Here is a 17,501-nt window from a genome sequence, read left to right as displayed (position 1 = left end):
TTGTCTTTATCCATGAGATTTCTTCCATTTGCCCCCCCTGTTTTCTTCCCTGTGGGGAAGCTAGTGGCTGGTTGGAGCTCAGCTGCTAACTGGGGTCAACCCACCATACCGTCTGGTGTCAGAAGAAACAAAAGGCAGTTGAAGACAATAAACACAATATTTGAAATAAAAATATAAGGGAAAAATATAAGGGAAAAATAAGCCTCTCTCACTGTTTATGAGAGCAGGGAACACTGCCAAATAAATATTTCATAACATTGCCAAATGACTGGGCATGTGAGAACCACTATGTCACAACTCAGATTTCAGTCAACGAAAGGGATGTCTAACTGCTAGTTTACTGCATTCTGCAGGAGGGGTTTGGATTTATCTTCATGGACCCAGCCAGGGTGTCTCACTGCTCAGTATCTGGTCTTCAAGACAGTATAATAACATTTTATTTGAAGGGTGGTAGAAAGTTGACACATACTGACTTAGGTCGGGTAGATGCAGAGCAGCATAAAGAGAAAGATTCAACATATTTTTATGCTTCAGTGTGTATGCTCCCTTAAAAAATCATGAGTGCTTGCCTTTTTTTTTTTTTTTTTTTCTATTATAAGAGTATTCGCATCCTGAAAACCAGCTTTGCTAAATAATAAATTCAGTGAGTTAGTATAAAGATAATGTAGACAGAATACTGTTCTAAAGAAACTGAGTGTTACATACTCAGGGAAGCATCTGGTTACTGGGAACAGGCTTAGTACCTCTTTTTTGGGGATGCAGAAGACAAGCCATGCTGGTTTCTCAGAGACAACCATCTAGGCCCAAGAAGATAATTTCTGAGCATCCATTCTCAAGAACACAAACTATATTCACTATTTAGTCTATAGACTAAACAAGACTATATCTTGAGATTAGGTGGTGTTATGGTTTTGGCTCAGCCAGCAACAAAGAACCAAGCTTGCTTTCACTCAGTCCTCCCCACTGTAGGATTGGGAGTAGCACATCCAACTAAAATCTCATTAATTGAGACAAGGACAGGGAGGGTTCTCTCACCACTTATGGTGGTGACAGACAAAACAGAATCACCTTGGGGAAAAAAATCAATTTAATTTACCTCTGAACAGATGAAAACAGGACAAACAGAAAACAATAATCAGAGCCCTTATATACCTTACTCAACCCTTCCCTTCTTTCCAAGCCCCAATTACTTTGTTTCTGATTTCTCTACCTCCTCCCCCCCAGTGGCACAGGGGGTTGGGAATGGAGTTTCCAGTCAGTTTGTCGTGTGTTGTTTTCTGTCACTCCTTCTGCCTCAGGGAGAAGGATTCCTCACAGTCTTCCCCCACTTAAACATGGGCTCTCTATCACAGGAGAGTCCTGCATGAGCTCCTCCAGTGAGATACAGTCCCCTCAGGAAAAGACTTCTCACAGTGTTACAAACTGCTTCAGGCACAGACACCTCCCTGGCACAGGGTCCTACATGGCTGCAGGTCCACATTTGCTCCACTGCAAATGTCCTTCATGGGACAGTCTCCCATTTTACTGTGGGCTTCAGGGGAAACCTCTGCTCAGATACCTCTTCTCCCCCCTCCTTCCTCACCAACCTTGCTAGCTCTGCTCAGGTATTGCTCTCACCTCCCCCTCTTCTCTGCCCTGCAGGTCTTTCTGCAGTTTCCTTTTCCCCTTCTTGAATATGTTACTTGCAGAGGGTTATCCACTGGCGCTGATGGGCTCAGCCTTGGCCAGAAGTAGGGCAGGATTTTTCTAGCCAGGAAGGGAGAGCTTCCAGGAACTTCTCACGGGAGACAACGCCAGTTCCCCTCCTCAGCCACCAAAACCCCACCACACCAATTCAACACAGATAGGAAACCAAGCTCAACTTGCAGCTAGTCAAGGGAGAACAGCCATTACACCACAGCAATGGTACTATCCTGAAAGGATGCCAGTGATATAGCCCTTGCCCAAGCCATGGATGAACCCCACGTGTTTCATGTTCAAGAATGCTTTGAACAGCAAGTATCTCCAGTGGCCTTGTGTCTCCTGAACCCTATAAAACAGGCAGTCCGCCCTCGGCTCCCCCTTGCTGTTTGAAAACTGTAAAACTGAATCATTATTCACAATTAAGGCCCTGAAAGACAAAAGTGGAGAGAAGGTTGCGGTTTCAGCATCTGAAAAAGTTCATTGATAACCAGGAAAGTAAATGCTCTCTTTCTTCTTTCTTTTCCAAGATCTTCCTCTAAAAGTACATGTCAATGTGGATCTCTCAGTAAGTGGGTGTCAAAAGCAGAAGGACTTTAACCAAAGATTTCATGATCTTTCACACATAGCAAATGACTACTCATATTTCCCTTCCAGTTTTGATGATTTTAAAATATCCAGATAGCTGAGAAACAAGGAATTAAACTAGAGAAAAATGCCCCCAAACCAGATCTTTAGCTCTGCCAAATGCTGATGCAGTTCATAAGAAGGTAGCAGGAGGCAATCTTGTGAGAGGTTCAAGAAGGAGCTGGGTGATGCTCACAGCCATCCCTGTACTCTGAAGGCTGGCACAAAAACACAGGGCAAAAGCACAGCCATGGAAAAAAATCATGGTTTATGCACAGTAAAAGCCTAGACTCTTTGAGTGCACTTTACATTGGCATACACTAAATCAATACATTCCTCTGCCTCACAAGGACCCTGCTGATCATGGTGCAACAGAGCCAGGCCTCAGCAACATGGGTGGGTTTGAAACCCTGTAAGAAACTGGACAAAGTCAGCTTTCAAACTTCTCCCAAGGTAGACCAGCATGATTTAAGTAAGAGTAAAGCCAACAGAACTCAAAATATGAGTCTTTAAAATCAAATTAGTAAAAGCAGATAAGAATCTAGTAGGTTATGTTACTGCAGTACTAAATGCTACTTCAGGAAAGCACAATACCACAAGAAGATGCAGAAACACTTAATTTCAACAGTTACATTTAGATGGGAAGGAAGAAAAGGCAAAAGGAAATTTTAATTTCAGATATCTCACTGAAAGATCACACTTGAACTTGAAGACCACACTTGGGGGATTTCCATATAGAAAAAAAACCAAACCAAACAACCTCCCCCCACCCCCAATCCATTAAAAAACTAAAGGTCAAAATAATACATCCTATTCCAAGCCTGGTAAATAGGCTTAAGCCAAATTAAAAGCCTCAAACTGAGATACCTAGTATATTAAGAATCCCTCAAATGTAGATTATAAACACCATTTTTACATTTTACATTCAAGGATGGGTTTATACAAGGCAGATGCTTCTTTCAGAAGCCTCTCTTTTTTCTGTGACCTGAAGACATTTTAAAAATATACCTGCTAATAAATCCCCAACAGCATTAACTCAAAAAATCACCCTGTCAGACCAGAGTCTCTCCCTTGCAAACTTACAGCTCCTCCCAAGCAACAGAGAACAACTGTCTGTAGGCAGTGGGCATTGAGAGAACTGAGGGAGCAGCTAAACCTTACAGCATATTTTACAACTCAGACAGGCTGGACCTGCAGGATGTTCAAGTTCTGACCCAACACGTTCTGAACTGAGACAGATTTTGCTAGGCACAATCCCATTTGAAAATATTACCTTCCCCTACATCCTTTGGTTTTTGAACTGTACTATTCCAATTAGAATAGGTGCACCAACAATAAGCATGTTCTCTGCCCTTATCCCTCCTAGTCCTGTCCTTTGGAAGAATAAAGCAATTGCTGTCTTTTCTGTCAGAGGGCAGTGGTCCAGGTGACACACAATTCCTCTTCCTAGTATCATCCCCGCAACTCAGAAGTTGGAAGAAAAAGCAGCAGCAAAAAAATACATATTTATTACAAGTGGTCTGTCACTGCCCACACTTCACTGAGGAAAAGCCTCGGAACCACCCTAAATACTATAAAGGAGTTTATAGTGTTACCTCGAAAAAACCCTAGATGTTTTATTGAGGGTAGTTAACACGCATCTCTGCTCAGTATCTTATGTCCCACAGTTTTTCCCAGATCCAAAATGCAGCCTACCTGATACAGTCTCAAGCCCTCCAAAAATTACTGCCTCAAAGAAAGAGAACAATAGCAAGAGACAGCCTTCCTCCAGCTGCTTCATCACCCAGGCTGTTGCAAGTATTGTATTTCACCCATAGAATTCAGTGTCTCAGTAGGTATTTACAATTACAATGTAAAGCACCCATGTGATTTGGGGTCTGCAGTACTGCAGCAAGTAAATTAATTAGTTTGTATTTTGAGAGACTGGTCAAATATTATGCTGTTCAAATCAGAATTAAGCAAACTCCACTTACTGTATCAGTGAACACTGTTCCTTTTAAAAGCTTTCATCTTCTATTTGTTCTCCTGCTAGACTTTGAGGATGAGTTGTGAGGTTCAAGACAGCAGTCCACAGACAAACATACCTTCTAGCTTAAATTTCACAAGGGACAGTGAGTCTGGAATTTGCTTTTCCTCTTAGGCCAGGATGACACAATTTCCTCCTCTTACCTCTGCTGCTGCTGCTTCCTTTTTGTTAGGCAAGAACTGGACCACCCCATGGCAAGATTTCCTGCATCTCAGATAACCTAACCACTATACTGGATTAAGCCTTCCAACTTTTCAGAAACCATTTATTATATTTAAATAAAACAACAAGGAACCTATATAGATGACTTTTGAGGCTTAAATGTTTTCCCCTTGATGAAGTCTAACTCATACACCAATCAATATGCGCACAAATAGTAATACTAAGGAAGAAAAGAAGCAGCATTAAAGAAGTATTCCTTGAGCTTAACCTTCCTGTTTTTAACTTTCACTCTAAATGTTTCTGAATGTTTTTGAATGTTTCTGAAATGGAAGAAAATGTTAAAAATCTAGTGAAAAATTACATAATTGTTACAAAAAAACCCCCAACAAACCACAAACCAGATGAAAAAAACAAGCATTACATTTAACAGAATTCGGTTTTACTATTAACTGCTATCCTCAAGAATTATAAATGGATTGCACTAATACATATTTTCACAGAACTTAATGAGATTCAAATTGTCAAAACACCACCTCAACAAACAAAAAATAGAAACTAATTAGGGCCCCATTAATATAGATTCAGCTACTCCTTATACATTCTACTATCCTGCAAGAAGATTACTTGCTTGCTAGGATTCTGGTATTCCTACTATGCAATTGGTTAACACAAATTGTAAATTGTCAGTGGAGTAATCAAAGTAAGTGCTCCATTTTTGCAACATCAGTAATCTTCAACAACTCTGTCATTGTGGATGTTTTTGCTTTGCTGAATTTTAGAATCCAAGAGAAGTACTTAAAAACTTATAAATAAATTTTCTACAAGATTGTATTTTCAATGCAAGCTACTTAAACTAAAAGCAAGCTACTTCATGGAAAAGCAGGATGTCTCACCCTGGAGATACATGCATGCATGCATTTGCCATCCCAGATATGTAAGAAAGATGGAAATTCAACAGCAGAATAATTCCCCTAGGTTTCATCTCTTCAAAGATGCATTCTTTCATTCCTGAAAGCTTTGTGATGTTTTCCAAGGGAGCACTCAAGCTCTATGAGGCTTTGTGCTTCCACTATGCTGTGCTCAAAAAGTCATCTATGGTCCTGAAGAGTGATCTGCGTATTACCAAAATATTAAGTCCATTTCATAGGGAGATTTACATAGCACATTACTGGGAGATTCACCTGTAGAAGATACTCCTGTCTCTTGCTCTGACCAAGTAGTTTCATTGCACAACTTAGGCCGCCTTACATGTACTAACCACAAATAATAAGCACATCAAGTGCCTTTCCATAAATTACTGCCCTAATACATCAGGAAAGTTACAGGGGGAAAAAAAAGCAGACTTAAATTAAAGTGTGGGGAGAGTCAGCAGCCATCACTCCATGCTGAAGCCCCAGCAGGGAGAGAGGGAAGATGATACTGTTCCTTGTTTCCTCTCTCAGCAGGCTCTTACACAGTGCATTTTTTTTATCCACTTGAGACTAAAGAATGACAGCATCAGTCATGGAAAGAAACAGGTGGAAGATGAAAAATTGTATTAGACCTCTACCAAGATGACCTCTCTCTTGCTTGCAGCATAAACATCCAGCAGTAATCCCAAAGGAATCTAAATCATATGTCCAAAAGCTCTATCTCTATACTGAGCTTAATCTATGAATCTTCTGTTTCCTTCTGCTTCTGGGGAAAATAGCACAGTATCTACTTTGTTTAGCAATTAAAGACTCCCAGGAAGACTGGAACACTACCATTCCAGGCAAAACAGAAAGTAGATGAGGTCCGAGGTGGAATGATACCTTCATGCTGCATAATGCAATTAGAACATTCACCTGTTTTTGCACACAATCACAGTGAAAATAGATGGCAAGAAATGAGGGATAGAATCATAGGCATAGAATCATAGAACTGGCTGGGTTGGAAGGGACCTCAGAGATCATCAAGTCCAACCCTTGATCCACTACCGCTGCAGTTACCAGACCATGGCACTGAGTGCCACATCCAGTCTCTTAAAACCAAAAAGATGACAGAAGAACCCATAGGTGTGCAAAAGTGTTGATGGAGAAGTGTCTCTTTTTCAGCCAGATCTCAGTGTATCACTGCAGAAGGTACAGTTCTCTAACCATTGTTCAGAAGGTTTCCACATTTGTTGATGAGTGGTGAAGGTAGGAAACTGCAGTACCCTGGGATGCAACTTAGTGAGCAGCTTCAGATGTGAGAACTACAAGCTGAGATGGAAAGAGGCAGCTGTCCCCCAGGCTGGGTTACCCCACTAAGGTTACTGCTGCAGATGGGAAAGCCCAGGGGACCACTCCTGCTGGCACCTGCACTCAGATCAGCTTAACCTGCTCAAGGTGCAGGCTGAAGGAATGATAATTCCAAAGCACATTGGTTCAGAAGCCCTGTTCTACGTTACTAGTTTGCATATTTTTCAAGATTTCAAGATCTCACCTCCTTAGGGCAAATGAGTTCTTGCAGTACTTCCCATTAACAGCCTGCAGTCCCAAGGGGAACAAGGTAAGAGAATGCAGCAAGTCAATTAGTGTGGTACAGCTAATGGACAGTAACTCATCAAAAGCTGCTTCAAGCTACTTTTGCAACTCTGAGCTGAAAACACATGATAAACCAGATTCTAACCATACTATTCTCTCAGATCAACCCCTCTTCTGTTGCCCCAGATGCTTGCCTTCCTATGTCTATATGAGTTTCAGTCCTGAGACCAATGCTGTCTGCTATCTAAAAGAATAAACACAACAGGGAAGGAGGACTGCTTAAGACTTAAAACCTCAACACTTCATATTTGACTCAATTGCTCTTCTGAGGTATGTCTATGTTCTCTTTCTTCTTGTGCTTTTCTACCAGAGTCCACAACATGAAGTTGTAACTTCATATAAATAAAATCCAAATCTGGGGAATATATATGTAAATTATTTGGTAAGATAGTTACATCTACATCCCTAGAACAGCACTAAAATACTTAATTATTGGTTTTTTATTTACTAAGCACTGTAATGACAAAAACACAACTGAAGTTCTTGGACACTGTTCATTTCCCATTCAAACACCACCCACAGAGACTATTTCTGCTACATAAAGGAAAAAAAAGGGAAAAAATGCAAGGACATTGACAACCAGAGATATTATTCTATAACCTACCTACAAGTTACAGTCTGAAGTTGGATCTTACTCAACTCTGATTAATTCTGAAGTACATTCAAGGCTTAAAGCTGATCGTGTAACTTTATTTTATTTTTGGTGGCAGAAAACTTGAGGTAGGATTATCAGAGCAAAAACATTTCAGAGGGTTCTGTGAAACAAAGCATCTTGTCTATGTACTACCAACTCAAAGTTTAGTCTGTATACATCTATCTGCATATTTGTTTTTCATATATGGAGAGGACATTCTTTTAGCCAAAACCAGAGGAAAGTGTTCAGCTTGCTTTGAAGAGGCTTAATAGCACAGAGTGCAAAGGAAAAAAAAAAGAAACCTACTTTTTGTTCTGCTGTCCACTTCTATTTTTGTTGACTCCTGAGTTGCTGTGGCTGGAGGTAATTTCTTCCCAACACTCTGGAAAAAAAATAAATTCTCCTTCAAAATTTGCAGATTCAGTTTAAAATTAGAAAACAAAAAATTAAAATGGAAATACAAAATATAGGTGTATGAAAAGGACAGTCAGTCAAGAAACAGAGGCAAATTAAACTATACTTAGGTCTGTCTCTGGGGCTTTCGTTAGCTTTTTTTAAAAAACTATAAAGAATTCATAAAAATGTAATTCATTTTTTTGTTAAAAAAAATGTTTACTAACACAACTTTTTAACACAGTTGGAGAGAAGGCTCGTAGAAGTTTCATTGATGGACTAAGTCTGTCATGAAATTACATAAAGAAAGGTGCTACTCACTCCCAAAAGTAAAAATGAAAGAGTGAGGGCCAAAAATCTTTGATGTCTGCCAATACAAGGAGTATTTACTACAGTCATTCAAAACGGAATGTGACTTTTGACAACCTCTCTTTAAATGGTTCTTATTTTTAGTTATTTTGAGCAAAACTAATTTACAGAGGAGCACAATATGCAATAATCTACCTCAGAGAGGTTAGAAGTAAACTGTAAACAAACATCTGCCACCAATAATATAAAATTGGTGGTATTCATCTCTATGTACCTTCACCAATTACTAGTATGCATGCTACCCCTTTTCTCATTGAGCTTTTCTTCTGATCAAGAAAGCTGTCTAGCTTTAAAATCCTAGTTATGTAGTTAGGGACATAGCTGTAATTATTGCTTGATTATGCAGCTATAAATACTTAAAAGGCCTAGTTTTTTCAACATCCTTTTCTGGTAAGGTATCCATACCCCCCACAAAATCTCCATTCTCCAGTGACCTTCAAGATGAGCTAAGATTTAGTATGGAAGGCAATGAGAACCTCTTGGGGACCATGAGAAAAGCACTGGTCACTATGAGAAGCAATAGGAGTACAGCACCTACAAGTAGTTGAAAAATTTCAAGGTGTATAAAGACTATGAAGAGCTCCATATTAGTAATTTTGTACACTGACTGTCAAAATTATTCTATGAAAAAAAGTAACATACACACGTGGGGTATAAAGGGTGAAAATAAAGCACCTCTGGAATACAGGTAGTTTTGAGAATTGTGCACACAATAAATCATCTTATTTGTCTTGACAACACAAGCTATAAATTGCAATACCCTTGTCTTGTTGCAACTTAATTTGCAGATGGCAACAGAAAAAACACATCCCATGAGCTTGCAACTCTACTTACAATCTAGTGTTTGTGAACTGCTGGGGGTGAGAGATCAAAACCAAAATTCTACAGAACCTCCCAACTTCTTTGCCGAAATGGGAATGAGAGATGAGAAGCATTGTGTGAAGCAGTGGTTAGCAAGGTTACAGAAAAAAAAATAGGAGATGACAGACTCCTGCAAATCAGGAGAGGACAAAATTAGGCAAAGTGCATGACCTGGCTGTGTTAACCGTGACAGCTGGAGAAGTTTAAAGTCAAGAGAGATGAGGATGATAAAGAGCTGACTCTGAGATCTAGGTGGAAAGCAGGGAAAATTGTACTGGAAGAGATATAATGATGAATCTGAAGGTATCAGGCATTCATACAGATAAAAGCACAAAATAAATGCCTTAAAGATAAAAGCAAGATTGGGAAGACAGCTTTTGGTTCAGAGGTAAACAGAGTAGTTAAAGATAGCTGCACATCTCAGTACATGCTCATACATGATCAAACACAGTTCTGCTTCATAAAAGGGTTTGGAAAATTATGAAACCACATACTCTAAACAAGTCAGAAATGAATGCTTACTAAAGAAATATCCAAATGCTTTAATTTAGTGCATTTTTTAAGTATTAGATTGTTATTAAAGAACAATTAATTAGAGGAAAGCATTTAGTAATTGCTTTATCATATATTAATCATTGATCTTCTGCCATGAAACCAAACCCCAGATAAACCCACAACAAGTTTGAATTTAACAATCTAAAAATCACAGTGAAAGAATTGTGCACAAAGAGGAAGAACTGAGTGTATCTCAGTGGGAAGGCTGTCCTGCAATGTAATTTCTTAATTTATAGAAGCAGATGCAAGTGCTTGAAACCATTCTTTTGTCTGCTTGTTCAGAAGAAATCCTGGTGTGGGTGATAAATCAGTATGAAGAACCAAATGACTCCTTGGGCACAGAAAAGAGAATACCATCCAAACAAGGCTGTTCTTCTGTTGGGGAAGCAGGATCCTCAATGCTGCCAGCATCATCTGACATCTCCCAGCATGAACATTCTCTGTCCATTTACCTAACTTTTATCATTTTGTCAATAAAGTTTGCTATAAAAAGTCACATGCAGCATGAACCAGAAGGCCCATAATCACCTCCACTCAGCGGAGTCCTAATAGTCAGGCTGCAAAGACAAGTAAGTGAAGGTCTGCATTTTCTCTCTGGCCCTGTATACCTTTAATTCCTAGCTACAGAATGAGCAAAAAGGATAGCACATTCCCCTCTGCCTCTGTACTTCTACCCTGGGGGTTCAGAGACCCTTCTGAAAAGTACCATTTCAGTTTCCCTCTGGTCTCCTCCAGTACGCTGATTACCTACCATAAATCTCATACCTAGATGGTAGCAGTCAGCCTTGTTCCACTGATACTACTCTACAGATAATTGCTCTGACTTGTTTAATCCTGTCACACAAGAAACACGTGATGGAAACAAAGTTCCTATTTCCTGACTGCAAGCCTTGGACTCCCCACACGCAACAGAACATATGAACAAACCAGGCAGAATCTTAATTGCACTATTTCAGCAAGGCGAGTGTAATTAGATTATTTGGCTGTCAGACACAAATCCTCCTAATCACACGACAAATTAATTATAAAGAGGAAAGGGGATGAAGTGTGCTCCTGCTGCAGAAACAGCTGATAAAACCTGAACACTGACCATGATTTGGTGTACAGATTTTCAGAGGGATGAGACAGATTTAGCAGCAACGTGCCAGTCTTAATGCTTGGTTTTATGAAGCTAAGGGAAGGACAGCCTAGCATTAGGTAACAGGTTTAGTTGGCAGAAGAAGCCTTGATGGTAGTTTGGTATGCTGCAAATCCCTATCACTGCAGCCCAGCTTCCTCTGGTCCTCAATTAACAGTGATTACAAAAGTGGTTGAGGTGGCACCCTAAGTCACGTGAATGAGGTCACCACACAATCTGAACAGTCTCATTTCCTTTCATTTACATATTTTGGCTCAACTGCAATCCCTAGAACAGCAGGGAACAACACAAGAGAAGCTGAGCATGTAATGAGCAGTAGTCACTTGAGTTTTTCTCACTAAAAGGGCACTACAGCCCTTTTCTGCAACCACTGAACCCTGAGCAGAGAAAGAAAATCAGATATGTGAATAGGTTTCTTCCTTCATGTTACTTTAAAATTATTTTTGGAGGGGTTCTGTGGTTGAAAACCAATTTGTCTATTTACTTGTGGTTTTCAGTCTCATATCTCTAAAACACTGTATCTTAAAATTTAAACTGAATTGCCCCTTGTCCACTACCTATGTCCATATAGGAGATTTGGTTATAATGCTGTGCACTAAAGGAACATACCTACCTAATGTGTCTCCTTTAACAAATACAGCCTTCTCCATTTATTTTTTTTCCTAGAACAAAGAGTAAGAATAGATTCTTCCAGCTATGGTTGAGTGGAAGCATAAATAAGCTTCTCATTGATTATCTATAATGCTGGTGTTGTAAGGGGGAAACTAAATTAATTTACTTTTTTCTAATATGCTTCAAATGCTTAAGGAACATCATCAAGTTGTTTATCTATCCTATGCAGACTACCTTAAATTTAAAAAATACATATATAAAAATTTGCAAGACCTCATATATAAAAAGGCTTTCAGGTGTCAAATGCCCTGACACTGTCAGAGATCAAAATAAGAATAATGTCCAGGATTTCAATTTTTCCCATGATACCAACACTCAACTCCACATACAAGTGCTTCCCAAGTCTTGCTGTCCTGGGGTTTTCTCAAAAGGAAAGAGTTAACAGTTTTCCTAAAGGGTCACTGCATGGCACTTCAAAGAAGGTAACAGAAATTTTAAGAAACATTTATAAAGAAAACAAAAATTCTTCAGGGAACGTCTGATTAAACTCATACTTGCATATTTGATTGCCTCTGTCATCTAAAACAGCTTCTTCCCCGGTGCCTACTTTCTACCCAGCTATGCTTTGGTAGAAATACCAAATATGCTCCTGAAATACAATTAAGAATACTTTTTAATCTGAACTAGAGACATACTGCTCAATGCATGCCCAGCTATTACAGAGAGATGCAGTTATCCAAGCAGTGCATGTTCCTACTGACATCATCTCTGATGACACTCCAGCCACAACAAAGGGTAATTTCCTTAAAACTATGTTAGGTTAATGAACAGGACAGGGAAAAAAGTGCTGATCAAGTCCTCAGTTACAACCAGACTGTGGCAAACACAGGCAAGTGACATTCTCCTGCTCTAGTTTACTCTGAGTATAAGCAGAGAGACAGGATGCCTCATAATGTGTGTCTCACAGGTGTCTCATAATTCACCTGCTGTGAGCAAGAGAGAGGGAACAGCCTGCTCTCTGCCCAAGCCCAACAACCAAAGGTGGCCACATCCCCAGTATGCCACCATTTGCAGTGGACTTCTGCCACCACTCCTCCCCTCTGCTGTGACATCCACGTGTCTGCAAGGGGAGAGGAGAGAACTGATCCATGTTAGAAAGGACTGCAGAGGGAAGGAAGAAAAGAATAGAGTTTTAAAAATATCTTCTTCACTGAACAGCTGTACATACATCTGAGTAGAACCAAGGCAGGAAAATTCATGGTCATAGGTGTAACGTGTAAGGTGCAACTCTCAGTTGCAGCATTCACTTACACAGGCTCATTAATAAAGCCTGTTGAGCATCTGACTGTCTGCTTTAGTAATTCCTGGGGCCAGCATGTGACATTTTGGCCATGCTCAAGACAACCTGTGGAAAGGTTGCAGTAGTGCTGGCCTTTGCATCATTCAAAAGATGAAATACAAACAACTTTCAAGTACTCAGTTCTACATACCAGATAGTATTTCCACAAATAATGGGCACCTTGACCAGGGGATCAAGGGACACAGGATATGGGACACACCCACTGGCCTTTTTTACAGGGATGTTTAGTGAGTATTTCACAGAATGCAGACAGCAAAGCAATTAAAGTATTTTTAAATTTCATATTATACTTCCTTTGCACATATTTAAGACCTGTTACCTTTTAATGGACAATCTGAAAATAATGCATTTTCACACTTAGTCCATATTCCACCAGACTTAAGTGCTTTCCCAACTGACAGCTATACTAAATGACACTGAGACTTGGATGAACACAGGCTTTCTAAATTATAGTGTATTTTTGTAAAGAAATAAATCCCTTTTTTTATTTAATTGTGAAAGGTTTTACCTTCCTACACCAAGGTTACAACACCATGTATTTAGATTCTGCAAAAGGCATATAAACCAATCAACAAATCTCTGAATAAAAGATGTCCTTCCAAATAAAATTCTGGTCTTGCAAAGCAAAAGAGCAAAGCCTTCATTCCATCAGAGCCCCCTGAAAATTAACATCAGTTTACTCATCAGCATGACTCTTATCACAATCAACAAGCCCTGACAAAGCAGACAAGTTGTCTGAAAACAACAGTGAAAAGGAGGCTCTTTAACTGTTCATGAACATCAGACACCCCAGAACTGGCTACTATGCCAGCAGTACTTTAGAGGAAAGCAACATTCAAGTTATCAGCAATACTGCTGCCTGAATGTTAAAGGCTTTTGGAATTAGGATGCATAAGCAGAAAAACTAAAGGTATCTGGGAGAAATATTTTTCTAATGTTCATATAGAAATGGGTATGCTTCTACAAAATACAGAAGTTACTTCTTGAATGCAAGAGAAAAAAAAATGGTAGAAAAAAAAATAGCATGTCAGTCTAAATCCTAGTACAATACTCTCATTCTCATTCCAGAGAATGGTAAACAGGTTGTGATTAGATTACACCACATTCAGTTCACTTGGTGCCCTAGAAATAGAGTACTGAGTGTCAGAGCATCTTACAATTGCTGTATGTCATCCACTGTCATGACAATGGAATCCAAGCAGACAAGCAAGCAAGTAAACAAAGCAAAGCAAACAGCACAGAAGTCCCCAAACAAGGCAAATTTTAGAACAAAACATGATTTTGCTGGGGCTTTGTTTTCTGATTCATGACAGATGCTTATTCTTCTCACGTACTTTTTTACAGTGCAAAAAAAAAAAAAAAAAAGAAGGAAAACTCCCTCTTCTCATCAGTCAAAGTGCTTAAACCACATCAAGTCTATGAACAAATTATTTTGAAATAGTTAATGAAAGAAGTTACTGGTGCTTTACTTAATTAGGTCAAACATATTTGGAAATCATGTAGAGAGAAGACTTACAAAATCACTTACTGGAATAGAAAGAGAATGATTTTTATGGTTCTGAATGTTCAAGGCAAAGTAAAGACAAAATGGCAAGCCTGTCCTACCTTTGACATACCACTGTGAAGGATTACACAAAGCAGAAAGTAGAATGAGAAAGGAAGACCAGGATGATTTAATCAATGTATTGGCCATCCCTTGATGGCTCAGAGTTTGTTACTCCTTCACATTTTATTTGATAGCAACAAGCAAATGTCTTTTTTTATTTTTCCCTGAAAAATGTTCTTTACAAGAAAAAGTGAGAACGAATGTGTAAGAAACAAATATTAAGAATATTTAGTTCCTTGGTAGATTTTCCAGGTATGTATTCTTTTAGGTGAAAGCACTTGGCACTGCAATTCAACTTATCTTGTTCCATTGTTTTCATTTAATATTAATAAAATTTGGTCTATTTAATATGTTATTCACAATTACTTATTATTTTAGTGATAATTTAGCATGATTTCTTACTTAGCTATGCAAAAGCTAGGAAATCTTAATACTCAGGGCTTCATACAGACTCTTGCTTCTGCTGTGTTATAGATACTGCTGTCTACCTCATTTTATATGTCATCTGGTTATACTCCTGGGTACAATGGCATTCAGCCAGCCTTGTCACTAAGCTGCAAAAAGACAGTATGTTGTAGTTCTGAAGTAATTATTCAAGATGGAGGCATTTCACCTAAACATTATCCATAAGCCAGACATGCACATATGGGCCAGTCACTACAGCCTTCCCTTCTGCCACTGGTAGTAAAAAGCCCTTTTAGCATGTAATTCATCTGGACTTCTCTTTTGGGATAAGAAAGGTCATGTCTTAATAGTGCCTTATTTGTCTACAGGCTGGGAAGAACACTTGAGTGACAATTTCAGTCAACAGTCTCATGGTAGTTGCTATTTTAAAATGTTGGTTGCATAGTCTGTACATACTACCTGCCAGGACAGACATTAGCTGATCTATCTATAGATCTATGTTTACCTATCTGCATTTATCAGTAAATCTATAAGTCCAGCTATTTAATCAATAAATACTGTTTTTTTCAGCAATACAATGCTGTCTCTTTGCAAACTCAGTATGATCTTTTCTACTTTTCATGGTCAATTCACAGAAATTTTCATTAAGATATGCAAATTTAAGAAGTTGCTAGGCCTGGCTCCTGAAGAAGATTGAAACTGTGACCCAAGTGAATGGTGGGTCAGGGATCTAGATCAAGGCTCTTGTTTTCCCCACATTCACAGATGATCCAGGAAGGGGGAAAGAGAGACAGAATTCAGACAGAAGTAAATTACACAACTGTAAGAAAAATGCTATCTTTAGACAGAAGTGATGGGCTTTGTAACATAGCTGTTAATGCCTTGGAAAGCAATGAAGAGCAATGGAAAGTGCTATCAAAACACTGTCTTACAAAGACTCCCAACACGTGCACAGTTTTCTTCTTCTTTCCCAGTCATACATAACCTACCTTAGCCTCTAAAGAAACCTGAAAAGGCAGAAAGTCTCCAAGAATAATTAAACCTTTGGAACAGATTCCTCATTGGGAAAAAAGATACACATGGGTGATATAACACACATCTATAAAAAATCAGGAGGAGCACTGGGAAGGTAGTTAGGGAGGAGTCACTCATTATCTCTTCCAGTAATAAGAATTAAGGGCTATCAGGTTAAGTTAGCAGGTAACACCTTCAAAACATACAAAGGGAGGTAACTCCTCACAGCATGTGATTCAACTGAGTGCAACTCTGACAGGAGTTACAAACGTAAGGTGCAATGAAAACATGACTACTGGATTTAATGAAGAAAAAAATTCTTTAGGGTTATTAAACACAAAGTTCAAAACAACTACAGGCTGTGAGGACTCACTGCAGGAATTTCTCTGTATGTTAGTCCTATTCTCACACTCTTCCCTAGGCTTCCAGTATTGACTCTGGTTTGGAGGCATGACACCAGTCAAGGCACAATTCTGATCTGAACTACAGATGTCTCGGGATCTTCCAGAATTTCCTGGAAACCTAATTTTTTAAGATATGGAAACAGACTATTGAAGATGGTACACTTCTGAAAGGAAATCTAAATAAAGCGAGGTGACATAAAAACAGAGTGATAACAAAAGGGAAACTTCAAAGGATTACTCCAAGCCCTCTCTTCTCTGAAACATCAAACAACTAAGTTTTTCAATTAAAAAGAAAACAAAACCATAGGGAGAACCAAGATATCTGGAGAAAGAAAAAATGGGAAATTCTTCGGTTATAAAGCAGTAACTCTTACAGGCTAATTTAAATTTTTCTTGCAGGATCTATGCACTGGATTGACAGTCAGCTATTGTAATGAAAAAAGACAAATCCACAGAACAGAAATATATATTGGCATTTCCTGTTTAGCCACCTCAAACTTTTCCTGATCTGAGATTCCAGTTCCTAGAATACTATCAGTGAAGCACTTGCAACAACTTACCAGCTTCCTGAATACAGCCTGAAAAGGCCTTAACTCTCAAATTTTCTCTGAGATAATGCTACAGATCTATCTTCAGACACACAATTATTTCAATATTTGAATGTATGAATATACACTCCCTCAGTGATGATATTCATGTAACTGTTTATATCATCCACATTCATGTAATTTATATTTTTTGCATTAAAGAGTCTCAAACCTTCATAGTGAGGAAGACATCTAATTAGTGAGACACTTCCACGGATTCCTAACTACCCATTTACAACCATAAAACATCTCTTCAGTGATTTCAGAACTGCTTAAATGGAAAATTACTTTAGTTCTTGTTTCCAGCTGTTGAGCTCTGTTAAGAAATGACCTGAGCCAGCAGCAAATGTCCCATCCAGCTATCCATGCACTGAAACTACCAGGTGTTTACCAGACCACCAGCAGTCTACAGCCCACAGATGAAGAGTATCTTCATTAGTGTTATGCAAGTCACCAGAGAAATATGTGCTTTCTCAAATAACAGTCAAAGAAATGAGTAGGTAAAAAATGCAATGCAAAATT

At 38.9% G+C, this 17,501-nt stretch overlaps 1 protein-coding gene across 5 annotated transcripts in view; it reads right to left on the bottom strand.

Moving 5' to 3' along the window:
- Positions 1-17,501, bottom strand: part of SH3KBP1 (SH3 domain containing kinase binding protein 1) — a 221,533-nt gene that overhangs the window by 57,685 nt on the left and 146,347 nt on the right. For all 5 annotated transcript variants that reach the window (XM_030460823.1, XM_030460807.1, XM_030460830.1 and 2 more), the window contains one exon: positions 7,982-8,057. In XM_030460823.1, coding sequence (XP_030316683.1) covers positions 7,982-8,057 — 76 coding nt within the window. The remainder of the gene's footprint in view (positions 1-7,981; positions 8,058-17,501) is intronic.

Source organism: Calypte anna, chromosome 1 (assembly GCF_003957555.1).
Source record: "Calypte anna isolate BGI_N300 chromosome 1, bCalAnn1_v1.p, whole genome shotgun sequence".
NCBI classification, from domain to species: domain Eukaryota; kingdom Metazoa; phylum Chordata; class Aves; order Apodiformes; family Trochilidae; genus Calypte; species Calypte anna.
Note: the sequence above shows the minus strand (reverse complement) of the source record. Positions and strands in the feature narration are given on the sequence as shown.